The sequence below is a fragment of the Sylvia atricapilla genome, chromosome W (assembly GCF_009819655.1).
Source record: "Sylvia atricapilla isolate bSylAtr1 chromosome W, bSylAtr1.pri, whole genome shotgun sequence".
NCBI classification, from domain to species: Eukaryota; Metazoa; Chordata; class Aves; order Passeriformes; family Sylviidae; genus Sylvia; species Sylvia atricapilla.
The window spans coordinates 14,904,277-14,931,077 of NC_089173.1; the positions used below are offsets into that span (position 1 = coordinate 14,904,277).

Consider the following 26,801-nt stretch of genomic DNA (forward strand, 5'->3'; position numbering starts at 1 on the left):
AGTGTAAACCCGGATTTAAATTAGCTTTTTTGGCTTTTTCTTCCATGGAAACAGTGATCTTTGTCTCTTGTTTTATGATTGGGAAGTGATCCTTGGAGTGGAACAGCTCATCCCCAAAGAGCACATGACCACCTCAGTGTTTCTTCATTCCTGCTGAACCACAAAGAAGGGTGTTTCTCATGGTGTTTCTCTTCCTACAGTGGGGAACACAGAGAAGGTTCGGGAGGTGAAGGAGAGCCGATCCAAGTCTGTGTGTGCCATCCCATCGCCCCAGCCCAGTGGCGCAACCTGGGGTGTTAGGTAAGAGCTGAGTCTGGAGATGTAGAGACACAAGGGATGCTCTGGCTCCCTGTGAGGGGTCTGACCCCTTCAGGGAGGGCTGCTCGACATGTAGATAATGTAAATAAGATGCACGTTGGAAAGGACAGTGTGGATATGGTCGAATATCCAGAGCGGTTTGCATGGAAAGTCACTCTTATTTCCCAGTGCTGGGTTTTGAGTGGGAACTGAGAGAAAAGATGCTCAGCAGAGCATCAGCAGTGCCAGGGAATGTCTGAGGGTGTATTTCTAAGGAATTTCTAGGAAAAATTAGCCTGTTCAGTCTGGGAAAATTGCTGAAACTGCCTACAACTGCAAGGAAGGATGTTTTAATAAGGTGAGATATGGGATCTTCTCATTAGTTTTCGGAGATAGGCTAAACAGCAGGGAGCATTTGGATTATAGGTTGGGAAAAACTTGATAATCTCAAAGAAGGTTTTATTAGGGGATGGAGGAAAGAGCAGAAACAGTAACAGATTTCTTCTGCTCCTCAGGAACTGATGGATCCTGGCTATGAACATTAATCTCATGCAGCCCAAAGTTAAATGCCATAGTTAAGTAAGAGGTTGTGTCTTACCTGAGGGATTGTCCCACACCCATAGCCACAGTTCTGCTAATGAAAAATTCTTGCAGCTGAGTTAAAAGTGAAAAATATATTCTTACCAATTTTTAAAAAATTATGCAAGGAATGGTTCACCTCAAAGTTAAAATGAGGAAGTTCTAAACCCAGTGGTGATACCAGGAGATGAGGGTGACAGCCCTTAAATAGATGGGAAAGGTTTCTGATGTGGTTGGTTGGTTGCATTAATCCTGTAAAGATATTTTGGGATGATCTGTGCTGCCACAGCTGGGAGCTGTGGGTTTAGAGGGGTTTGAAAGTGCCAAGAGAGTGACCCAAACCTTGGCTGCTTCTCCCAGGAGAGGTCTGAGCCCTTTGCACAGCAGATGCAGGTAAACTCCAGGGATAGGACCTGAGGAAGACAGATAGCCCCAACTTTGGTTAATTTTCTTTGAAACTGCAGGTAAGGTCAAGCCTTTGAATTCTTGTCCTTACTGAACCTGACAGGACAAGTTTTAGTTTTGCGTTGACATTTTTCTTTCTCTTCTCCTTCCTCTGATCCAAGAGTGTTTAATCTGAACAAGTGCCTCTTTCTGAAGCAGCATCAAAAGAAACTGTAGGAATTCACAGACTCCTCCCCATGATATTTTTGGGCTTGCAGAACCAATCTCCTGCGTTCAGGAATACTCCCTTAGCAGACCCCTGCATGGTACATTGGGGCTTTAATTTTAAATTAAAGGCACAAATTTGTGTCTATTTGCTTTGCAATGATCCAAGGTCTCATTTTCTTCTCATAAAAACCCTTTATGGTGTCCTGGCATAAGCTGAGGTGGTTCATGTTGACTTTAAGGTCACCCCATCACTGGAAATTCACTTCATTGCAAAGGAAAATTGGAGCTTTTAGCAATAGATGTGTGTTTTGTGTATGTATATGCATGTATGTACATATGTATTGATATTAATATAGGCTCATTGTCATCTTCAGTTAATTTATTACAATTTTGGTTTGTTTCCTAGTTTAATCCACATGCATGGGAGCTGTGTGGGTTTGGCTGTGCTTGGTTTAGAAAACAGCCCATCTCTGAGTATGTTGTAATATATGATACAATCTAAGACATTTATGAATATGTTGAAGTGTTCTATGTTTCTATTTCAATTAAACTCGCTGTGTTATGGGATCATCTCTGAGTTATTCTCTCCTTGCATCTTCTACATGCTGCTGGTGACATCATCAGAAGCTGGGGACACTCAGGGGTGTCTCTGGGTGTCATTCCAGGCCGATCCTCTGGGAACAGCAGCCCCTTCAACCCTTGGCCAGTGATCCCAAGATAATGAGTGAGGAAAGCAATTGTAATGAGGAAATAAAATTGGTGTTGTTGTTCATTGGTGAAAGCCATTGCATACAAGGGAGAGAAAAAAATACTGAACCTGAAGGTCCTCAGCTCTCTGGGGTTGGAATGTCCCTGTTCACCTGCAGTTTTATGTCCTCAGTGTTTTAAATTTCTCCTTAAATTCTGTGCAGTAAATAGTCATAGGAGGATTTACTAAGGTGAGTCATTTTTATTCTATAGTGGGAGAGCAAAAAGGAAATTAAATCAATTTGCTTGTCAAGGAGTTTTTAATCAAGGATAGACACTGTGATTGGCTAATTCTTGCTTGGGTTTTGTTTGGGTTTTTTTGGCTCTTTTACTTTGGTTTTATGCTTTTGCATCTGAACTGTGTTATTTTTGTCTGAAATACCTGGGTGTCTGTACCATCTTTGTCTTGCATCCATCCTTGTCATCTTTGTACAGTATCCATAATTTTTCTGGGCATCAGGCACTTAAATAAGGAGCTTTTTCCAACTGAGATTCCCATCAGTTCTCTGCAATATCACTATGGATTATCAAGGACCTTATTAAATGGTGGCTGTTTTGGCGGGGGTAGATTTCTCTGTAATACTGTTGTAGGCAACAGAAGTGGTTGGAAGGATGCCAGAAAATGGAATGGAAATTTTATCTGATGTGGAAAAAAGGGTAAAAAAATTCCTTGCATTTTTTTGAAATTGTACATTTTCATCTCAATTCAGCACAAGGGACATTTCCATGACAGGATCTCCCAGCTTCTGGCAGTTCCAGAGGTTGCTGGCTCCAGGTGTGCAGTGGCTGCAGAGGCTGCTCCAGCCCAGCCCCACATTTCCATGCTCAGGCATGGGATCCTTTGGGGATCCCAACCCATTATTCCTTTCCAGCCCCACTTCAAGTGCTGGGTCCATCACTACCTCTCTGCTGCATGAACAATTTGCTTGCTCTGCAGAGAAGACAATATTCCCAGCAGGACATTTTTTTACCAATGAGTCACTCTGCCCTAAATTTAACCTTCTGGATACCGTGGATTTTTTCCTTAAAATTTCTTTACAAAATATAATAGCCTGGCTAAAGCTTTTGTGAAGTTTTTTCCAGTCACTTAGTGACCAAGCCCTCTGACTAGTTTGTATTTCAGCCCAGAATACCTTTGATAATCTCTGCCAGTATCCAGTGTTGGTGGTCTTAAAATTCTACAACTGAATGGAAAACTGTTAAGTGCTCAGGCTTCAGAGCATGCCTAATTAATTCTTTCCAGGGTTTTAGTCCTTTAAAAAGTGTTAAAACCATGGATTCGGTGTATCATTGAATATTGCATGGTTCTGTGGAAATAAATTGCATCAGTTTGATTCCTTTAGGAGACCAGAGAGTTTTTGCTCTGTGCTTCCTCTGCAAGTTTACAGGAGTCTGTGGAAAGTTCAGGTTAAAATGGGCAAAAGTTGTTAATGGGGGGGGGGGAGGAGCTCGATGGCAAAGCAAGAGCCCAAACTCCACATCAGAAAACTCTTTGCAAAGACATTAGTCAGCTGCGTTTGAAAATCAGGCAAAATCTCCCCTGTACTCACAACTCCAAAAGCATTTCCTCATGTGAAAATCAGTATTTTTATTTTGAGCAGAAAACCACATTTGTGTTTATTTTATTTCATGACTGCTTAAGGTGATTATAATGACAGTGCTGGAAAGGGCTGTGTGGTGGTTTAGCATGAATGTGAAAAGGTTTTTTTCCTAAAGAAGTTCTAGCATGGATTGTGATTGACAGCTTGGCTGACGAATGGGAGTGTTTCTACATCTCTGGAAACACAGTCTTGAATCACAAATCCCAAGTGACTCATCCTTTCCTTTTCCAGCCGGCAAAGAAGTAACATCACCTCCGTGAGTCAGGGTTCGGGCTGGGCCCCCCAGGGCCAGGCCTGCCGGGCCTTGGGGGGGGACACTGCCTGTGGGAGAGCAGTTGAGGCTGGCTGTGTCCCCTCTGTCCCCTCTGCCTGGCTCCTCCGATGGGGAGAGGAGGAGGAGGACTGCAAATCAGCAGTGCTGGCCCTGTGCCAGGACCACAGTGGCCGTGCTCTGGGCCTTGGTTGCCAGAACCGCTGGTCCAAAGGAGAAGAGACTTTTGAGAACTTTTCTCCAGAGCTCCAGGGAACTGATCCAAGTTTGAGTTGCTTTAGATCTGACCAGGGGTGGAGGAGGGTTCATCCATCAGCGTTCCTGAGCAGCTCCCTCTCTCTCTTCCTCCCCCCTTCACCTGTGGCCTTGAAGTTCTGGGAGTCAGCTGGAGAGGAGAAAAAAAAAAACCTCTGGACAAAGACTTTAACCCTTTTCCCTCCTCCATAGAAAACAGAGTGATTTGAAATGTAGAGAGACAAAGTCAGTGAAAGAACTGAAAAAGACTATTAGAAGATGGGATGGAGGAAGTGGACATTTTTGATTGGACTTCTCTAGATGTGAAGTATGGGGAAATGGACTGTTTTTGTAATATCCTAATGCTGCTTGGGGGAATGCAAGTTCTAGCCAAAGGGTTGTGTGTATTGATATACATGAAATTTAATTGAACGTTTTAAATAGAATATGTCCCCGGCTCCTGGGAAAGAATAAGGAGATCTCTATTTCTTTTAAAATAGAGGTGATTTTAGAGATTAAAAAAAAATCCTATTTTGTACTAGAAAAGCATTCTTAAAACAATACCCCAAACATGTGGAAGCCCATAAACAGCTTGGGAAAACTGTTATATGGGTGAGACCGCACAGAATGGTGGCAACTGACTGAAAATCATGTTTTTCTCTCTGTGGTGAGTGGAAAAGTGAACAGTTTGGGGGGGGGGGAAGATGTTTGAATGTCTAATTTTTTATTTTTATTTTTCTCTTTTTCTTTAGTGTATATTAATAAAATCTATCTAGTTTTACTTTTAAATTGTGCCTGTTTCACCTTTTTCTCCCAAAGTCCTATCTCCCAGTTGATAAACAAAATTTGGCAAATGTAAAACCCTGACAGAAATAGTACGCTAGCCGGGAAACCGAATTAAAACCACAACAGGCTGACAGCACTTGAGAAGCAGGTGAGGCAAATTTGAGCTTTTTTCTCTCCTCACATCAAGTCCTGGAGGGGATTCAGCCTCACAAGAACCATTAAGGATCTTTCAACATCCAGGCTTATGTGCTTCTTCCAAGAGACGTGGAGATGGGAGAGATGAAATAGGAGCATGTGATGGAGATGAACTGGAGATTATAATTTTAACGCAGAATTAAAGGGGCAAATGTCAACATGGGTATCTATTGCTCTCCCTTCCAGCACAGCTCAGACTGAGGGGTTGCTCTTTGTGAAACCTTTGGGGACTTCTTTGGTGGCTTTTCCAAGGTGAAGTTGGCAATGCTGGGATGCTCTTGTCATGGTCTGGTTGGCTTTGCTGTCCTTGGTGTCTTCTTCTTTCGAGGTTTGGGGAGAAAAGAGTAAAAGAAGAGACTCGAGGGAGATTCACTCACCTACCTAAGGAAACACTACGTGGGACATCTTTTGGAGCAGGGCAGATCATAGAACCATGGAATCATTTCGTTTGGAAAAGCCCTTTAAAACCATGGAGCCCCCCAGCACTGCCAAGGCAACCACTGACCTGTATTCCCAAGTGCCACATTCATAAAGCTTTTAAATCCCTCCAGGGATGGAGACTCCACCCCTGCCCTGAACAGCCTATTCCAGCATTTGACCACCCAAGATGATCAGGCCAAGCTCTAATGAAGAAAGGTCTGCAGATCTCCAAAGGGACTCAGTGAAATCTCCAAAGGCAGCCCTGGAAACTCATCTGTTTATCAAATTCCAATAAATCCTCTGCTTTCTGCATGAGAGAGTGAAAATATGTTGATCTATCTACATAAAATGTAAATTTTTCTGTGAGCATGGATCAAACTACAGGAAATAACACAGACTGTGCTGATGGTGTCTGATCAATTCAAAGGTAAAACACTCAGTTCTGTGAAAAATCTGAGCTGACTTGTCCCAGCTCCTTGCTAGAATATGTATGTTATGGAGAGTCACAATTTTGATTTAAAAGCTTAAGGGAAAACAAAACAAAACAAAACAAAACAAAACAAAACAAAAAACCCTTCATGGTCAATTAGGAATTAATAAAATGCTCAGGATACAAGTTTCCTTTCCATCCACTGAAGTCCTGGAGCTGCCCATGGTGGCACTATCATTTGATCTCTGTGGATAAGAGGATGCTGAAGGCAGGTCCCTGCTGGCACCAGGAGAGGCAATGGAAGAAAGGGAGGGCTGTTTTCTTTGGGAGTTAAATGGTATTTGTGTCTGCCTTAGCATGGAATGTGGTGCTGGGTGGTTAATTCACCCCCCAGTTTTGATGTGGCATTCCAGAGATCCCAACACGGGCTCCAAAGGACAAAACATCATCGTTACCACTTTCTGCAGGCTGTGGGAGAGAGCACACAGTCTCATTGCCCAGGAATTTTTTGGATCCTGAAGATGATGCTTGGGGCTGTGACAAGGAATCATCCTGGAATCACAGGATGGTTTGGGTTGAAAGGGACCTTAAAGATGATCCATCTCCAAACTCTGCCATGGGCAAGGACACTTTCCACTGGACCAGGTTGCTTGAATCCCTGTCCAACCTGCCTTTGAAAAGAAACACCTGTCAGGAGTGGGATTTCAGTGCAGGGAGAGACATTTCAACCTTGGGAACTCAATTCCTATTCCACAGCTTCGGAATTTGAAGGATGTTTGACTGGGCACAAGGCATCCTGTGAAAAGCCAAGGCTGGGCACCAGCAATGTTCTGCCTCAACCACGAAGAGTTTTTCTGCCAGTAGGACCCAGAATTCCTGGGGACATTTCCAAATGGTAAACAGCACTAACTTGGGATGTGCAGTTGCACAAAAACAGCAACGCCAAATGCAGTTGGCTCAAAACACACCCAGAAATGTCAAAGTGTGCATTAATCCCTTTTTAAAAACAAAAATACAGAAGTGCCCGCTTTGCATTTTAATTTTATGTAATTGCAGTGTGAGCTACAAAAAAATCCTCACTCCTGGTGTGCAAATCCTTGTTTTCACCCAGCTCCTCTGAGCATTGCCCAAAGCTCCTTTCAGTCGTGTACAGCTTTGAGGAGATCACAAGAAGAGATGGCAACCAGTTGTCATTGTCACTTCAGACAGGCTTAGCCAGGATTGTGTAGTTAAATGTCTGATTGGAATTGTACTAATTGATTATTTAGGTGATAGATAAGTTGTACTTTGTATTTCATCACCCTTTTTATGTTCACTACAAAGAGCAGCAGTGAAGCACCAGTTGGCTGGGAGATGGGTGTGTTATTGCTGTTCAAAACTATCGAAAAAGAGTGAATATGCTGGGATGTGGTGGGAAAGAGTAATTTGTGTAGGAATTGGATGAGTGGAGGTTTAGGGAGGGTTGGTCACAAGAACCTACATGGAAATCCCTCGCAGTAGCTGGGAGTGTTTCCAGTGGAATGGCAGGACAATGGGATGGACAAGGTGTGTTTATTCCTGCAGAATCACAGCTCTGTGGCTGAGTTTTGACCCTGCATGATGGCAAGTCTGCACCCTGTCCCAGCTCTCCTTTCTCCCTGTGTCAGTGAAGGGATTACTCTCGATCCTGAATCCTGTGGAATTCCTTACATGCTCATAGACAGATTAAACCAGGAGCAACTCTGCCCCTGGGATAGTGATGGAGAGAGGTCTAATGCGTTATTGAGAAGCTACCCCTGCAATATTTAAGAAAGGCAATGCAGAGGGTAAAATAAATTATTAAAATTTAAATTCTGTTGTGCTTGTAGAAGCACAATGGAAGATTGAGAACATTCATCACTCTGTATGCCTCAATAAGAAGTGTTGTCAAAATTTTTCCCAACCCTCTCCAGGTTCCCCAACCAGTGTGCAGTTGCTTTGAGATACCCATATGTTCACAGGTAACTTTAAATATTAAATAGATTTGTAAATTAATTTGGCAACACAAATTCCCATGGAATAGGGAAGTCAATATCATCACCCCCCCTCCCTTTCCCGGTTTAGAGCAGGTCATGACTAAGGCTAAGGTTAGAAAATCAGAGCCTGATTTTTAACTGCAATTTAAATTTCTCCTCCCAGCCTCCTGGCATGTCACAGGAATATATAGTTACTGCTCTACAGAAATTATAATTTTCTTAGTCTGCCATCCCATTCCTGGCAGTGATCGACAGCAGATACTCCAGCCGAAGTCAAAAACATTAGTAAGCAAATTGTGGATGCTGAATGCGAGAAATCAGGCAGCAGCACAGTGTCTGTGTGAAACTAAGTCACATAATTTTCTCATACTGGCCTGAGATATTGTGGCCTGAGAAACTGGGAGGAGGAATTCAAATAGTCCTTGGAGAAAGTAAAACAACCTTTGCAGGTGTTGTTTGTCTCCCTGTTGTTTACTTGCAAGAAATGATTGAGGGGTGTTGTTCCTAACTGTCCAATGATGGTAATGTATTGGTTTGCTGTCCAATGAAGTTTTATTCCATCAGAACTGTCTATAAAAGAAGATTTTGAAGAGTAAACATCGCTCTCACTTGCTAATGAGCTGGAGAGTCTTGTGTTGTTTCTACTGCCATTCCTAATTAGAGCAACAGCAAATGGCAATGAAATTCCATGCAGGAATGTCCTTGCTCCTGGGAGACACTTCTCCCACAGCAGGCTGGGTGGGTGGGAGGGGTATGGATCCATATAATCCACTTTTACATGGCAGGAGGGAGAACATAATTTACAACTGCAGGACATCCCCGGCATGTCTGTGTGTGCACCTGTTTGGATGCTCCTTGTCCAGCTCCATGTGGACCTGCCTGGTGCAAAGGTGTTGATTAGAACCCTTCCAAGAGGACTGGGATATTTAAGATCTCCCAGTGTTTTAATGTTTTTCTTGCATCCCTGGGGTTACTTTCTGTAAAAGCCACATCAGAGTTTTGCTCAGAGGAAGGAGATGCAAATTCCAGAAGTGTCATTTGTGGAGACACAGTGAGAGGTGTCACCACAGTGGCTGAGGACACCATAGACTCCACGGTGTATGGAAGAGTCCACTTCTGCTCGTGTGTGCAGGGTGGGATGGGAATAACTCCCTGGTATCCCAGGAATTCTGCACTCATGACCCAGAGCCGTGTCCTGAGGGCTCCCAGCTCTGCTCCTCTGGCAGCAGCAGCCATGTGTCCCCTTGGATGGTTCCCTGCTCTGCCTCAATAGCTGTTTGTCATGATCCTTATGCCACAGCTGCTTGCTTATGCTAGGTCATCTGCTTTTATTAGTCCTGCTCCACCACCCATTGAAACTCACACCAGCCAGGAGATCATTATCCACATCCAAAAATAGCGTTTCTCTGGCCTCGCTCTTCCAGAGACCAGGGAAACTCGGGGGTTTTCCTCCTTTTCTGATTTCCAGTTGTGCTGGTTTCCCCCCTGCTGCCTCATGAAGGTCGGAACAGCTGCCCTGGCAGCCAGAATCCTCAGAGGCACTGGGGTGTTGCTCTTACTCATTGCCTTTGGGATGGATTATTTGCTCCTGGCCACAGACACCTGCAGAGTCTTCGAGCATGGGAACAGCACTCTGAGCACTGGGGGGTGGGGGGGGTGGGGGGGTGTGAGCTCTGAAATCTTGTGCTTTGAAAGAACTTAGCTAAATAATTTCTGATCTAAAATTTTGAAATCTGTGATAATATTTATGCTCAAAGAAAGTGACCTGTTAATGTAAAAGGTCAGCCTGAGGTAAAACGTTAGCCTGAGGTAAAACTTTAAATTCTTTAAAATTCAACTCAGCTTTTCCACAATATTGAGCATATTGACTGGGATAAATTGTGTATAAGAAACATTAAGATGGCACCTCTGTAATCTGGCAGATATGAACATTAAAGAATGAAAGGCAAAACTGTAAGAGTTTTAGTTGTTGACAGCATTTCCCTCTAAAGACAAAAGATATCTCCTGATATTTGCCATTAAAAGATTTCTCCCTCTATAGTTTCTTGATTTAAAACTAGTTCATGTTTAAAAGTGTAGGGCTTGGCAATCACTTCCATCTGAAGTGATACAGCTGCAGCACAGACACCAAATAAAAGTGAACATCAGACACAGAGCAGAGCAGACGGGTTCCTGCCCATCCAACCAGTGGCCTGGCTATCCTCAAAGTAAGATTTATGTAGGATTTTAGTTAGCAGGAAATGTAATTTTCAAGGGACAGCTTAATATTTTAGTGCTAAGGGCTGGTGTCACTTGTTTATAGATCCCCTAAGTTGGATTTTCACTGCGCTTGCTGTTGTCTAACTCTTCAATGAAATAACCAGATCAGTTCCTTGAGCCACCCACTCCCCCGAAATGTTTTTGTTCCAATCAGTGTGTGGTTTCCATTGTGAAATGACAGGAAGATCCTTGTTGTGTGCAGACTTTTTGTTACTTCAAAGTTCAATCCAATTAGGTTTGATTTTTCCCTAGTGTGGTGAGTCACCCTGGGTAAGCATCATGATTCCAGCAAGAAATATTTTTCTGTAATTTCACAATCCCATAATGAAATGTAGGGCACTGTTTGCTTGAGTCATGGTTCCAAATTACTTTCCAAACAAAAAAAACCCCAAAAAATTATGATGGAATGAATGCCTGGAGAAGGGAAACAGAAGACAGGGTCTTTAGTTTCACTCAGCTTAGCAAAGCCTGGTGATGACAGAGACGTGCCACTTGTTTTTTCTGCATTTGGGAAATGACAGTGTTAATTGTTTCACATTTTAGTTGTTTTTGAAAGTGGAGAGAGCAGAGATGATGCACTGCACGACATGAATAAGCATCTCAAACATTTCAGAGATGCTCTTGGCCCAGTGTTGGGGAGCCTGATGCTGAGGCAGTGCCTTCAAAAGCACCAGGCAGAAATAGGAACTGCTCTTACTCTTCCCTCTGAGCTATTTTATTTCTGTTTCAGACACTGTTTCTATTATTTCTATTTCTGTTACTGGTTGTGGATAACAGGCTCTGTTTTTACCTTCTCTGCCCTTAAACTGTCAAATCTTGTCCCTTACAGATAAGGATGGGCTGAGTATCTGGCAAACTCAGTGAAATGTGCTGTGGATGCACCAAGTCGGAGCCACCAGCTGAGGAAGTTTCAGGGCTGAATGTTCCCCTTGTCATAGTCAGGATTTTATCCTGAAAGTAAAATGAGAATCAGGTCAGAGCTCTGGAAGCTGCTATAATATGATGCATAAAAACATTGAAGTGAGGGAAGCAGAAGATCTTTGGGGAGACCTCAGAGCCCCTTCCAGTGCCTAAAGGGGCTCCAGGAGAGCTGGAGAGGTACTTGGGACAAGGGATGGAGGGACAAGGGGCAATGGCTTTCTACTGCTAGAGGGATAGTGGGGAGAAATTCTTCCCTGTAAGACCCTGGCACAGGTTGCCCAGAGAAGCTGTGGCTGCCCCTGGACCCCTGGAAGTGTCCAAGGCCAGGTTGGATGGGGCTTGGAGCAACCTGGGCTAGTGGAAGGTGTCCCTGCCCATGGCAGGGGTGGCACTGGATGAGCTTTAAGGTCCTTTCCCACCCAAACCTATTAACCTGTGACAGGATAAGCACCTCTAGCACCTCACTGTTGAGTCTCATCTCCTTTCTCTGGTTTATAGGGCAGATTCCTCTATGGACATTCCCCATCCATCATAAAACCTAAAATCAACGTCTATCTAAGCAAAGCATACACTCTTTGTACCATGATCTTCCATGTTTTCCGCCTGGACTTTCATTCGTCCCCAGGCTGAAACTCCAACAGAGGTCGGGAAGGAGATGCTCACTTTCCACCACAAGGGTTTCTTCTGGTGGTGCTGGTTCTTTGGCGAGGGCCACCCTGAGACCATATGGACCTTCTGGTACAGTGAGTAAAATGCCACCACTCCGTATCCACTGCATCCCCTCACAGCTTAATGGGAAACACAGCAAGTGCTCCCAGGGATGCGGAGACAGTTTTTCTTTCATTTTTGTCATTCTCATCTTCTGTCAAAAGCAAACCTGGCTCACTCTTTTTATGTCCTTTTGTCTTGGTTTGGGAAGACAGGTATCTGCCAGGGAAAGCTGGAGCTTCCCTTGGAATGGAGAATGTAAACTGTTATAAATGGGCCAGGAGACCTGCTCCTTTGAAAAGCCTTTATTAGTCAGCTCTTTCAAGGGGAAACTCGAGGGGTCGCCTGCGCCGTCACTGCTCCTGTCGTTGTTCTCGCTCCTCTCGCCATTCTCGTTCCGGCCACCGCTGAGGAGGTGTCAGACGAATCTGCTGCTCTCGCTGCAGAGTCGGGAGTTCCAGCCTCGCAGGAATCCCCAGGAACTCAACTGGGCTTGGGTGGTCTAGGGGCGTCACTTCTTCCCAGTCTCTTTGTGGTCATGGCGAGGCAGCAGAAGCAGAATTCACTCCTTAGGTTGCTGAGGGTCTTCTCGGTGTTGTAGTGTCTCCCTTTTATCTGGATTTTGTGCTGGGTCGCGGCTTTTGGGTCCGTTTGCCGGCAACTGCACTTCGGTTTGGAGCGGTGCACCATGGAAGTCCTTGGATTTTCCTATTAGGCGGGGCCAGCAGTTCGAGGAGCCGGCGGGAATGGCGACAGCCTACCCGACGGAAGGGGAGGGAACCCGGGGTTTTAGAGGGGGTATACAACTCGGAATAAGATTTTTGAGGGTACAAACTTTGGTACAAACAGCATAATTTTCTTAACAGACAGGTTACAAGTGGCATAACATTTGAAACAGTACAACTTTTTAACAAATGACAGACTGTGTAAGAAAATGGGAATCTCTTACATTTTATTAATTTCATAAACTACTACCACCACGCTTTTTCCAATTATAATTTTTCAGTTAAAAGCTTTTAGGAAAAAGATTTTGGAAATAGAAAATAGCAGTTCTTTACTAGTATGTATAACAAAGCAAACAAACAAGCAAAAAAAACCCCAAACTACAGCATTGATAACAAAAACAGTACCAAGAACCTCGAGGGCTTTGCTTCACAAAAACCCAGGGCAGTTTGGTCTCGGTGCCTCTGCAGGATCCTCAGAGTACTGAAATGAATAAAATGTAAGAGATTCCCATTTTCTTACACAGTCTGTCATTTGTTAAAAAGTTGTACTGTTTCAAATGTTATGCCACTTGTAACCTGTCTGTTAAGAAAATTATGCTGTTTGTACCAAAGTTTGTACCCTCAAAAATCTTATTCCGAGTTGTATACCCCCTCTAAAACCCCGGGTTCCCTCCCCTTCCGTCGGGTAGGCTGTCGCCATTCCCGCCGGCTCCTCGAACTGCTGGCCCCGCCTAATAGGAAAATCCAAGGACTTCCATGGTGCACCGCTCCAAACCGAAGTGCAGTTGCCGGCAAATGGACCCAAAAGCCGCGACCCAGCACAAAATCCAGATAAAAAGGAGACACTACAACACCGAGAAGACCCTCAGCTACCTAAGGACTGAATTCTGCTTCTGCCACCTCGCCATGACCACAAAGAGACTGGGAAGAAGTGACGCCCCTAGACCACCACTCGATTCCCGCGAGGCTGGAACTCCCAACTCTGCTGCGGTGAGAGCAGAAGACTCGCCTGACACCTGATCCTCAGCGGCGACAAGAGCGAGGACGGCGACAGGAGCGGCGATGGCGCAGGCGACCCCTCGAGTTCCCCCTTGAAAGAGCTGACTAATAAAGGCTTTTCAAAGGAGCAGGTCTCCTGGCCCGTTTATAACAATTTGGGGGCTCGCTGGGATCTAAGCCACGCCCGGAAAAGGACCTGGACGGGAAGGCGCAGCCTGACCTCGGACCTCCTGGACAGCTGGACATCCCGGACCAGAGGACGACGCTCGCTAGCCTCGTGGGACGCCACTGAGGAGCATCGGTAAGAACAACCGGTGGCGGGAGTGGAGACGAGCGAATGTGGAGTGAATGAGAGGGGGGGCCAGAATCTCGGACCCCCCAAGCGAGTTTGGACTGCTGAATACCGCATTTCCGCACCCCCGCGAGGGGGCCGGCCGGGAAAAGCAGGAAGCGAGTGAACTGGGAGAGACTGAGGCGTCTCCAGGGGCATAGGTGCCCCCCTCTGGACGTGCGGAGGAATTTAGAGAGTAAGTGGCACGTCAAAAAAGTGGGTGGCAGAAAAGACTTGGGCCAATTTCAAGCGTGCAAAAGGGCTCGAGCATTGTGGGGCACGCACCGCACTGGCTGAGGTTATAGCCCGGGGTGTCACAGGAGACTAGCGCTGGCTGGGGTGGCGGCTGGAACCCTAAGGGCGGGTGCCCAGGCTACTTTCGGGGCTTGTGAGTTGGCACTGGCTGGGGTAGCTGTCGGGGTGCTGGGATAAAGAGTACTGGCTGAGGCTACGGCCCAGAGCGTCTGAGTACCGGCTGGGGTAGCAAAGATAGGCTGCTTTCGGGGTGCTTTGGAGACTGGCTGGGGTAGCTGTCGGGGTGCTGGGATAAAAGAGTCTGCATTGGTCGGGGGTATCTTGGGTACGCTTTCCGGGTTCGAGGGTGTCGTATTGGTCGGGGGTACCCAGGGAAGAGGTACACTGTCCGGGTACGGAGAGGTAGAACTGGTCGGGGGTACCCAGGGAAGAGGTACGCTGTCTGGGTGCAGGGGAGTGGAAGTTAGGGAAATCCCAAAGTGTGAGGGACTTTTAGGTAGGGTGAGTAAGTACATCGCATGCCGATGTCCAAATCCTGGCAGTAAGTGGTAGCTGGAACCCTAGGCCCTGGTTGACCGGCCACTTACGGGGATTTGCCTGACGTACAGGGGAGAAAAGGAGTGCTGGCTAAGGGGTAGTGGCTGAGGCCCTAAGGGCGGGTCACCAGGCTACCTGTGGAGCATTCTGAGCACTGGCAGGGGTAGTGCCCAAAACAAAAAACAAAACAAAACAAAAAATTAAACATACGAGTGTTCAAAGAGTGAGTGAGAGTTAAAATTTGGGTTGCCCGCCTTTAAACTTGTGTGTGTGTAGAGGCACCTTAAAAAAGTTTAATTAAAACAAAGTCAGATAATTTTGCTTTGTGTTGCCCTGAAGTAAAGTTTCTGTCAGAGTAGGAACAGCGTAGTTTTTATTTGAGACCCAGTGAAAATGGGGGCGTACATAAGTAGAGTGGAGCCAGTTGAAGAGAAAAGAGAGAAAAAGATAAAAAATATTCCACCAGACAGTCCACTAGGACAAATGTTAGAACTATGGGAGTTTGATGAAGCCACTAAAAGCTTGGACAGGATCAAGATGATCCATTATTGCATAGAGGCTTGGCCTAAGCTAGATTTACCTGAAAAATGGCCATGGTGTGGAACTAGAGACCCCTGGATGTGTTCACAATTAACTCAATACTTGAAATCTCGAGGGGATTCAAGTACCGAAAAAATACTCTATGCTGTCTTTTGGCAGAAACAAGTAGTCAAAAATGAAACAGCAAAAATATGTAAGTTGCAGTAAGGGAAACAAAGGAATGAAAAGCAGGAGAACCAAGAAGAAGCTAACCATAATTGGAACCCCTTAGAACATTTGCCTCTTCCTCCAGTTTATCCCGAAGTACTACAAACTATCCCTACTAATCCTCCAACCTCATCTGAAAATCATATCCCACCTTCTCAAACTGTAATCCCTGTTCTTTCCCCAACTTGCCTCCCCCCAGCTTATAACCCCTCTTACCCTCTGCCGTTTCCTAACACTGGTCTAACCTCCTCTCCTTCACCATCCACAATCCCTGCACCCCCTCACAGCTGGGAGCTGGGTCTGGCAACTAACAATGCATCCTGCCAGGCAATAAAAACCCCAGAAGGACCTTACAGTAACACCAGGTCAAAACCCAAACTCTTTCCCCTAAGGGAGGTCCCGATGGGTGGGGCTATTGGAGGAATAGGGTTTGTCAATGCACCTTTAACAGCGTCAGAAGTCAGAAATTTTAAGAAAGAGCTGGGGAATCTAGTTGAAAACCCAGTGGGAACTGCCAACCAGATTGACCAGTTTTTGGGCCCAAATATTTATACATGGGGAGAACTAAACTCCATCTTAAATATACTCTTCAATCCAGACAAGGTTCGGCTGGTTAGGGCAGCAGGAATGCGCATCTGGGAAAGAGAAAACCGAATGGGCCCTCCCGGTGACCAGAAGTTGCCAATAGCTGACCCAGGGTGGGACCCAAACAGAGAAGAAGGGAGGAGAAATATGGAAGATTATAGAAACCTAATGATAAAAGGTATTAAAGAATCAGTTCCCCGGAGTAGCAACACCAAATTAGCTTTTGACAGGACCCAAGAGAAAGATGAAACCCCAGCAGCCTGGCTGAGCAGGCTCAGACAGAATTTCCAGCAATATTCCAATTTAGATCCAGATAGCCCAGAGGGACAGATATTACTAAAATTACAGTTTGTCACAAAATCCTGGCCAGATATCAGAAGAAAACTTGAAAAGATGGAGGACTGGCAAGACCGAGAAATAAATGAATTATTAAGGGAAGCCCTAAGAGTATATCTTAGGAGAGAAGAAGAAAGAAGAAAAGCAAAAACCAGGGTTATGGTAGCCATGGCCAGGGAGAGTGTAAGGGATCTCAAAGAGGATACTAGGGGTGAAAGAAACACAAAATCTTTACCAGAAAAGGGAAGAGGAAGGAACCCACCATCTTGGGGTACTCCTCAGAGACCAAGAGAGACCCGAGCCTGTTTTTATTGTGGAGAAATAGGACACTTAAAAAAACATTGCAAAAAATTGTCATTTGATGAGACTGTCGTAGGGGAGCAAGAGGCATTGGAAAAATTATTGAAAGGAAAGGTCAAAGAGGATTAGGGGTGTCATGGGCTCTATGCCTTAGGGGACCCCACGAAACATCAGGAAGGGCGCATAGTAAATTTTGAAGTAGGTCCCCAACATGAAGAATTTGAATTTTTAGTAGATACTGGTGCAGATAAATCATGTATTAACCGACTTCCAGTTGGAATTGCGATTGGAAGAAAAACTTGTGAAGTCCTAGGAGCAGAAGGGGAGCCTTTCAAAGCTTCAGTTATAGAAAATATAGAAATTAAAGGAAATTCCAAGAGATGTGTCACTAATTTAATATATCTACCCAAAGTAGACAGTAACCTGCTGGGAAGGGACCTGCAAGTTCAGTTGGGAGTAGGGATTCTTCCTAGAGAAGGAAGAATGGTGGTACAAATGATGAGGCTGACTATTGGAGACTTGAAAGAAATCAAGCCAGAAGTCTGGGCCGAGGAGAGAAAATATGAATATTTAGATATCCCACCTATAGAAATAAAAATGCAAGAAAAGACACCTCCTATAAGGGTCAGGCAATATCCTATTTCTCTGGAAGGGAAAAAAGGACTAACCCAAATTATAACCCATCTACTCAGAGAAGGAATATTAGAACCTTGTATGTCACCCCACAATACCCCTATTCTGGCTCTAAAAAAGGCAGAAAATAAGTTTAGATTAGTGCAAGACCTAAGAGAAGTAAACAAAAAAACAATTACCAGGCACCCGGTGGTACAAAACCCCTACACACTCCTGAGCAGGATCCCTAGAGAACATTCCTGGTTTACTGTAGTAGATCTAAAAGATGCTTTTTGGGCCTGTCCTTTGGCAGAGGGGGGCCGAGATTGGTTTGCTTTCAAATGGGAGTGCCCTGAAAGTAAGAGAAAGCAGCAACTAAGATGGACTCGTCTTCCTCAAGGGTTCACTGAAAGCCCAAACCTCTTCGGGCAAGCCCTAGAAGAGTTACTAAGACAGTTTATCCCTAAAAATAATGTACAAATCCTGCAGTATGTAGATGACCTCCTAATATCGGAGAGAGAGAAAGATGAAGTGAAAAAAACCAGTATTAATCTCCTAAATTTTCTAGGGGAAAAAGGCCTCAAAGTGTCAAAGAACAAATTACAGTTTGTAGAATCACAGGTCACATACCTCGGACACTTCATTGGGGAAGGGTGTAAGAAATTAAGCCCTGAGAGAATCTCAGGTATACTCTCAATCCCAGCTCCAACCACAAAAAGAGATATAAGAAAATTATTAGGACTATTTGGTTATTGCAAGCTGTGGATAGAAAAATATTCCCAAAGTGTTAAATTTCTATATGAGAAATTAGTCCAACCTGAACCTGTAAAATGGACAGATAAGGATGAAGAACAATTGAAAGACCTAAAGACAAAATTGTCTTCAGCCCCTGTCCTGAGTCTCCCAGACCTTAAGAAAAAGTTTGACCTTTTCATTAACTCTGAAGGGGGAATAGCTTATGGAGTATTAACCCAAGAACGGGGAGGACACAAAAAGCCTGTCGCATATCTTTCCAAACTTCTAGATCCAGTTGCAAGAGGGTGGCCGGCTTGCCTCCAGGCTGTAGCAGGAACAGCTGTTCTTGTGGAGGAAGCACAAAAACTGACACTGCAGGGAAAAATCATTGCACACACACCCCATGATCTCAGGACAGTGTTGAGCCAAAAGGCTCAACAATGGCTGACTGACTCTAGAATTTTAAAATATGAAGTGATTTTAACCGGCACCAGTGATTTGGAGCTAATCACATCAAAAAGTCTAAATCCTGCCCAGTTCCTCTCAGGGGAACCCACGCCAAACTTAGAGCACAATTGCCTAGAAATCATAGATTTACAAACAAAAGTAAGGGAAGATCTTGAAGATACACCTCTACCATGTGGGATGGTGCTATTTATTGATGGATCATCTAGGGTGACAGAGGGAAAGAGAATATCAGGCTATGCAATAGTCGAAGGTACAGAAAGGGACAATTTAAAAGTTATAGAAAAAGAAAAACTGCCCCCTATTGGTCTGTCCAGTGTTGTGAAGTCTATGCCCTCAAGAGGGGATTAGATTTATTAGAACAAGACCAAGGTACAATCTACACAGACTCGAGATATGCATTTGGAATAGTACACACATTTGGAAAGATCTGGGAAGAAAGAGGCTACCTAAATTCAAAGGGGAAAAATCTGATACATAAAGAATTAATTAAATTGGTATTAGAATCTCTTATGAAGCCCCAAGAAATAGCAATTGTACATGTCAAGGGACATCAAAAAAAGGATACATTTGAAGGAAAGGGCAACCAAGTAGCTGATCAAGCAGCCAAACTAGCAGCTCAAAAGCTGGGAGAACCAATAAGAATTCTTACTTTAAATGATGTACCAGCTAACAAAGTTAGTGAACCCATATATGATGAAAATGAATTAAAAGAAATAAAAAAGTTAGGTTTACACCAAGGGAAGTGGGGGGAATGGCTGACCCCAGATGGAAGAACATTCCTAAATAAAGCAATAGCTCAAAAAATGCTGGCAGAAATCCACAGCTTAACCCACTGGGGCACCCAAGGGTTGTGTGATCATTTCCTGAGAGAATACCTTTGTGTTGGAATCTATAACCTGGCTAAAGCAGTTACTGAAGGATGCCTAATTTGTCAAAAAGTAAATCAAAAAGTAATGAAGAAGCCCACACCAGGAGGAAGACAAATAGCATTAAGACCCTTTCAAAGTATACAAATAGACTTCACAGAAATGCCTCCAGTACAGGGATATAAGCATCTTTTGGTTATAGTTGATCACTTAACGCATTGGGTAGAAGCCTTCCCTACAAAAAGGGAAACAGCACAAGTAGTAATAAAGATACTATTAGAACACATCATCCCCCGGTATGGACTAGTAAATAATATCGATTCAGACAGAGGCCCCCACTTTGTAGCACAAGTCCTGCATGATGTTGTTAAAGCCTTGGGAATTAGATGGCAGTTGCATACACCCTGGCATCCCCAAAGATCAGGGAGAGTTGAGAGGATGAATAAAACCCTCAAAAATGTATTGACTAAATTGATAACAGAAACTGGAATGAATTGGCTAAAATGTCTGCCCCTAGCACTCTTGAGAATCCGAGTTCGACCAAGGTCAGACATAGGGGCTTCACCATATGAAATGATGTTTGGACTCCCTTTCTTACTAACTCCTTACAGCACTGGAGATTATTTAGAAGGGGAGGCAGCCACTCAAGAATATATTCAAACAATTGGAAAGACATTGGCCGATCTTAAGAGAAGAGGGTATCTTCCTCAAACCTCCCCCTTAGATGCAGATGTACACCAAATAAAGCCAGGGGACTGGGTCCTAATTAAATCTTGGAATACCACTCCACTAACTCCCAAATTCGAAGGTCCATTCCAAGTCCTGCTCACAACCCACACTGCAGTGAGGACCCAAGAAAAAGGCTGGACACACATATCCCGAGTAAAAGGACCATTGCCACTTCCCAGTGACTCTGTTACCCCAGCAAAGACTCCCTCTGAATGGACTACCATTAGAGATCCAAACACACTTAAAATAACCTTCAAGAAACGACCAAAGCCCCATTAGATCATAGAAAAATGTTCTCTGTAAGTTGTTGTTCTAAGTTATTATAAAGTGTTAAAAAGGTTGTGATAATAATATCATTACAGATCTCTTATAGGGCACACCACAGAAAGCCTAATCAAAAACTGAAAAAGTGGGAGCACACTGAAAGAAACTCCATAAGGCCAGCTAAATAACGTCCCCAACCCAAGAGGCAAGACCAGGTGAGATCGAGATAATGGTTCATACTGGACTCTTGGGAGGACTAATTATAGTCCTATTGATGAGCAAACCCACCAAAGGAGCATGCTCTAAGAACGACTATCCCACTTCCCTAACCCAAGAGGCAAGACCAGGTGAGATCGAGATAATGGTTCATACTGGACTCTTGGGAGGACTAATTATAGTCCTATTGATGAGCAAACCCACCAAAGGAGCATGCTCTAAGAACGACTATCCCACTTCCCTAACCCAAGAGGCAAGACCAGGTGAGATTGAGATAATGGTTCATACTGGACTCTTGGGAGGACTAATTTTAGTCCCATTAATAAGCAAACACACCAAAGGAACATGCTCTAGGGGCTACCATCTCATCTATGACGAAGAGAATCTGCAGTCCCTTATAAGAGTTCACACTCATGTGAGTCCCACGTGTTTTAATATAACCCAAGTATCCACTTGCCGGAAAAATGAAAAGCAATATTGGATGGCAAAAATTGCTGCAACATTTATGCAGCGCCTAACTGGAGAGTGCCCTATAAGAGAATGGTTTTACCCTAAAAAATTAGACAATCCAAAAAGAGTTGCAAATTTAATAAAAGAAAAGCCACTGAATGAAATAGATGAACCCCTTGATAAAAACTTACCTATTGACTTATTTATTGTAATAAGCATCCTTGCCAGCCTTCTACTCCTTCCCTGCATACTCCCCTGTTTAATTCGACCAATAACTGCAACTGTTCAAGCAAGCCCCAAACCTACTGAAATAAATGTCCCAAGGCCCACAAATATAATAAGACTAGAACCCCAAACTGAAGAACTAAATAAAGCCGAAAGAATATATATCCAATACCAAAAATTAAAAAAGATATACTCCCATGAATCAAAAACTGCCAATTGATGTGGTCGAAGGCCCGATCAAAGAAATAGAGGGGGGACTGAAATGAATAAAATGTAAGAGATTCCCATTTTCTTACACAGTCTGTCATTTGTTAAAAAGTTGTACTGTTTCAAATGTTATGCCAGTTGTAACCTGTCTGTTAAGCTGTTTGTACCAAAGTTTGTACCCTCAAAAATCTTATTCTGAGTTGTATACCCCCTCTAAAACCCCGGGTTCCCTCCCCTTCCGTCGGGCTAGACTGTCGCCATTCGCGCCGGCTCCTCGAACTGCTGGCCCCGCCTAATAGGAAAATCCAAAGACTTCCATGGTGCACCGATCCAAAACCGAAGTGCAGTTGCCGGCAAATGGACCCAAAAGCCGCGACCCAGCACAAAATCCAGATAAAAAGGAGACACTACAACACCGAGAAGACCCTCAGCTACCTAAGGACTGAATTCTGCTTCTGCCGCCTCGCCATGACCAAAAAGAGACTGGGAAGAAGTGACACCCCTAGACCACACGAGCCCAGTACAATTCCTGGGGATTCCCGCGAGGCTGGAACTCCTGACTCTGCTGCGGCGAGAGCAGCAGACTCGCCTGACACCTGATCCTCAGCGGCGACAAGAGCGAGGACGGCGACAGGAGCGGCGACGGCGCAGGTGACCCCTCGAGTTCCCCCTTGAAAGAGCTGACTAATAAAGGCTTTTCAAAGGAGCAGGTCTCCTGGCCCGTTTATAACAAACACCAAGCTGGGAACAGTGGAAAAGTCTTGGGCTGGTAGCTGGGATAGTAGGATGTCTTGGCAGGCAGGGGCAGGGTGTCCCGGCAAGGCAGGGGAATGCAGGGTCACTCTGTAGCAGATGAGCAGCACTGATGGAACCACGACGGCAGGGCAGGGCTGGCCCAGCTCTCGCAAGGCAGCAGAGAAGCTCAGAATTCCAGGGCGAGCAGATGATGGCACATTTCCCAGGACTGGACCTCTTAGGTGACCGTGAAGTCCTCTCACAGCAAGCAGCAACCCAGCCGTTCTCTCTCCCCAAACGCCATAAAAAAAGTGTGCCAAGCTGCCTCAAGCTCCGTCCTTTACCTGCCTCCAAAACTCACTTATCTCCCCCTCTGAGCTTTGGCCACCTCTTTGTTTTGGTTAAGTACTCTTAAGTATCCAACACGTGGTCTCCTTGGTAACTTATGGGGAAAAAATTCTTTAAAATAAAAAGGAACAAGCCTAACCCCCAACAGAAGTGTAACATGCCTTAACACCTGTCGCAGGCCCCTCTTTCTCAGTTATTACAAAACCCCAAAGTAAGCATGTTTCCAAAATATTTTTGTAAAGCCCCTTAGCTGTTAGTTGCACTTCCCCTTTGTTGAAGGGTTGCAAATTCTTCTATACTAAGAAAAAAAAATTATAACTTATACAAAGGGTAGTTTAAAACTTATACTACAAGGTGTTTTAGGGTTTACATTGCAAATAATTACAATACTGTTGTTGAAACAAACTGTTAGTTAAAAGCCTACTGTTGTATAGTTGCCTTGTTAAACCCCACTTCCATGCCTTACTTAGCTGACTTTTAAAACTCTTTTCTATAATAACCCCATGGTCTCTGTCCACATTGGCCACAGACACACATGCTATGTGATTGACATGAATCACAACCTAATTTATCACATGGGGATTAAATTCTTCTTTTTCTTCATCTTTTGCAGCCAGCCAAGCACACACCAAGTTCTGCATGCATGGCTACCTCTTCCCCATGCCCATTGCTGTGGGACCTTTCCCCCATCCCTCCTATGACACAACTGCAGGTGATTTTCTTTCCTTCTCCCCCAGCAGCTCTTTTCCCAAGGGATCAGGCAGAGATTTGGGATGTGTATCCAGTGCTGTGGTTCTCCTGTTGTAAATTCACATGGCCTAGCATGGCCAAGACCTTTGGAAAGCTCCTTCACAAACCAGTCCTGCTTGGTTTGCTGCCCCAAGCACACATTGAGAGGTTCTCCCACGTTTTCTCTCCTCCAGCCTGGTCATGCTGGGATGGGCTGTGCTCCCTCCCACGGGAAGCTCAGCACCTACTCCTATGACCAAGTGTCGTGGTTTGAAATTCGTCAAATTTTGTTTATCAGCTGGGAGACAGGATTTTTGGGAGAAAAAAAGGCAAAACAGGCACAACTTAAAAGTAAGAACAAATATATTTTATTAATACACACGAGAGAAAAAAAAAGAAAAGACAAAAAATGAGATCTGCTGAGAAATTCAAACACCCCCCTCCCCCACCTCTCCCAGTTGTTTATTTTTTCACACACTACAGAGAGAAAACTATGATTTTCAGTCAGTTTCCACTATTTAAACACGATTCTACATCACCTTGGGAGAGGAGCCTCTCTAGGGTTATGGGGAACACGCCACAAGAAAATAAATCGAGTGGCTTTCAGAGATCTGCAACGGCCCGGAATTTTGCAGATTCTGCACAGTCTCACCCATATAACAACTTTTCACGCTGTTCATGGGCTTCCACGTGTTTGGGGTATCATTTTAAGAATTCTTTTCTAGTATAAAACAGGGATTCTTTTCAATTTCTAAATTCACTTCTCTCTCAAAAGAAACAGAAACCTCCTTATTCTTTCCCAGGAGCCGGGGATAAATTCTAATCAAAATTCTTAATTAAAACCCATGTATATCAATACACACAACCCTTTGGCTAGAACTTGCATTTCCCCAAGCAGCATTAGGATATTACAAAAACAGTCCATTTCCCCATACTTCACATCTAGAGAAGTCTGGTCAGAAATGTCCACTTCCTCTATCTCATCTTCCAAATAGTCTTTCTCAGTTCTTTTACTGACTTTTTCTCAATGATCTCTCTCTCTACATTTCAAATGTCTTCCACAGAGGAGGGAAAAGGATTAAAGTCTTTGTCTAGAGTTTTTCTTCTTCAGCAGACTCAAGGTCACAGATGATGGTCAGGGGAAAGGAAGAGAAAACACAGGCTCAAGAACAATGATAGATGAAATCTTCTCCACCCCTGGTCAGATCTCAAGCGACTCAAACTTGGATCAGTTCCCTTGAGCTCCGGAGAAAAGTTCTTAAAAGTCTCTCCTCCTTCGGACCAGCAGCTCTGGCAATCAAGGCCCAGAGCATGGCCACCATGGTCCTGGCGCAGAGCCAGACTGCTGGTTGGCAGTCCTCCTCCTCCTCTCCCCATCAGAGGAGCCGGGAGGGGACAGAGGGGGTACAGCCAGCCCTGGTCACTGTCCCACAGGCAGGGCTCCCTGAGGCCCGGCAGGCCTGGCCCTGGGGGGCCCAGCCTGACCCTGACCCACGAGGTGATGTTACCTTCTCGATGACCGGAAAAGGAAAAAAAAAAAAAGAGCGAGTCATCTGAAAAGTCCGGATTTTAAGGCTGTGTTTTCAGAGGCGTAGAAACACTATCATTCGTCGGCCAACCTGTCAATCACAATCCATTCTAAACCACCACACCAAGGCAGGAGGATAAATCCATTCTCTCCCATCTCCTCGCTCATTGAGAAGAGCTGGAGCCAGATGACCCAAACCCAGCCAGAGTGCTGGCTCTCTCCCAGAATCTGGTTTCCCGGGATAGCTCAGGTGTTGGTTTGTTGCAAGACAAAATAAACAAGCACTGGAAAATCGGTTAAAGACCAAATTGTTAGAAAATCCATGTGTGATAAACATAAGCTGTTTTTGTTCACTAGAGGTCAAACAACTCAAATAGCAGAAAGTTACTATGTTACTATCTAAGCCTATAGAAAAGCCATACACAAACATGCTCTTGCTCAATCCTTTTTCTGTACTTGCTTAATTAGTTTTAAGTTTCAGAAACTTGAGCACAGCTGCCATATAAGGGAAAAGGCAACCGGAGGATGACTACCCGCCTTCATCGCTATGACCACCGGGAGGCAGAAAAAGACCACCTAGCAACAGGTCAAAGTACCACAGGAAAGGACACGTCAGCTAAAAAGAAAAGATAAAAAGGTGGACTGGAATTTTGCACGGGGCGGCAGTTGGCAGAGCGGTGACTCTCCTGCCGCCCAGCGCTGTGTTTTGCCTTTGCCTTGCTTGCTGTAATCTAATAAATTCCAATTAGAACCTTTCCTTGAGTCCCAGTCTATTACAATTTGGTGCTGTGACTCAGATGCAGCCTGCATGATAGGGCTTTTGGTTCTGCCTGGGGGGGCGCCCCGCCGATCAGTCGGCGGCCCTGGTAGTTCCAATTCCTGTCTCAGTTGCACCGACGAACCTAAATGCAAGGCATTAGGCAAAGGAAGCTGGCAGACCCTATAAACTTTGTGCACAGAGGTCCGGACGAAGACGCGAGACGCGTGAGTATCTGTGTGGAATCCGTTCGGTCTGGGTTGGGGTATCCTGGAGTGCTGCGAGTGCATGTATGTGTGAGAGGGGAACCAGTAGCTCGGATTCCCCGAGCGATTGTGGACCCTCAGTAGGGCGGTTCTCATTGCCCGCAAGGGCATGAGCCACGAAAAAGGGGAAGCGAGTGATTTTGCATCACAAGAGCGTGTGAGGGCACTCCAGAAGATGGGACAGGGGAAGAGCAAGCCCTCTACTCCCATTAAACTTCCCCCGGTGCCTAAAGATAGCCCACTGGGGTTTATGTCAGATAATTGGAAACATTACCCTAACACAGGGGGTAGGGATAAGGCTAAAATGATCCACTATTGTGTGGTAGTATGGGGTGGGAAGGAAATTTCCCGAAGTGTTTTTTGGCCCATCTTCGGATCATCAGAAGATTGGGTAAGACAGAAACTTAATTTGTGGGTAAATACCAAAACCCCCTTCAGTCAGGAAGAAAGCGACTATGCTAGTGTCTGGGTTACAGGACCTGGGGATGAAGTACTCTTGTTTCCCCTCAAAGAGGGAGGGCGGAAGAGAGACAGAAGTAAGGAGGAAGAAGCTTTACTGATCCCACCCCCTTACATACCCCCTCAGAACCCCCAGATCCCGAATGCACCTCCAATGGAGCCCCAGGGAACTGGAGGTAATCCCGAGCCCCCCAAAGAAGAGCAGGGACCCATAACCCAAGGTCGGGCTAGACAGCATAACTTATACCCCCTAAGAGAAATGCCCGTAGGGGCCCAGGGACCTCACCTAGCGACAGGATTTGTCTCAGTACCTTTGAATTCTGGGGATGTTTGGGAAT

The 26,801-nt window shown here is 44.9% G+C and overlaps 1 protein-coding gene, 1 long non-coding RNA gene and 1 pseudogene across 2 annotated transcripts in view; all 3 read left to right on the forward strand.

The window, feature by feature from the left end:
• The window catches only part of LOC136373419 (sodium/hydrogen exchanger 2-like), a 53,182-nt pseudogene extending 52,827 nt beyond the window's left edge, over positions 1-355 (forward strand).
• Positions 1-26,801, forward strand: part of LOC136373472 (uncharacterized) — a 427,927-nt gene that overhangs the window by 165,624 nt on the left and 235,502 nt on the right. The gene's annotated exons all lie outside the window — the stretch shown is intronic.
• Positions 9,624-26,801, forward strand: part of LOC136373375 (transmembrane protein 182-like) — a 34,970-nt gene continuing 17,792 nt past the window's right edge. Inside the window, exons 1-4 of the mRNA XM_066338284.1 lie at positions 9,624-9,813; position 10,125; positions 11,972-12,089; positions 23,338-23,436. Coding sequence (XP_066194381.1) covers positions 9,662-9,813; position 10,125; positions 11,972-12,089; positions 23,338-23,436 — 370 coding nt within the window. The 5' untranslated portion in view covers positions 9,624-9,661. The remainder of the gene's footprint in view (positions 9,814-10,124; positions 10,126-11,971; positions 12,090-23,337; positions 23,437-26,801) is intronic.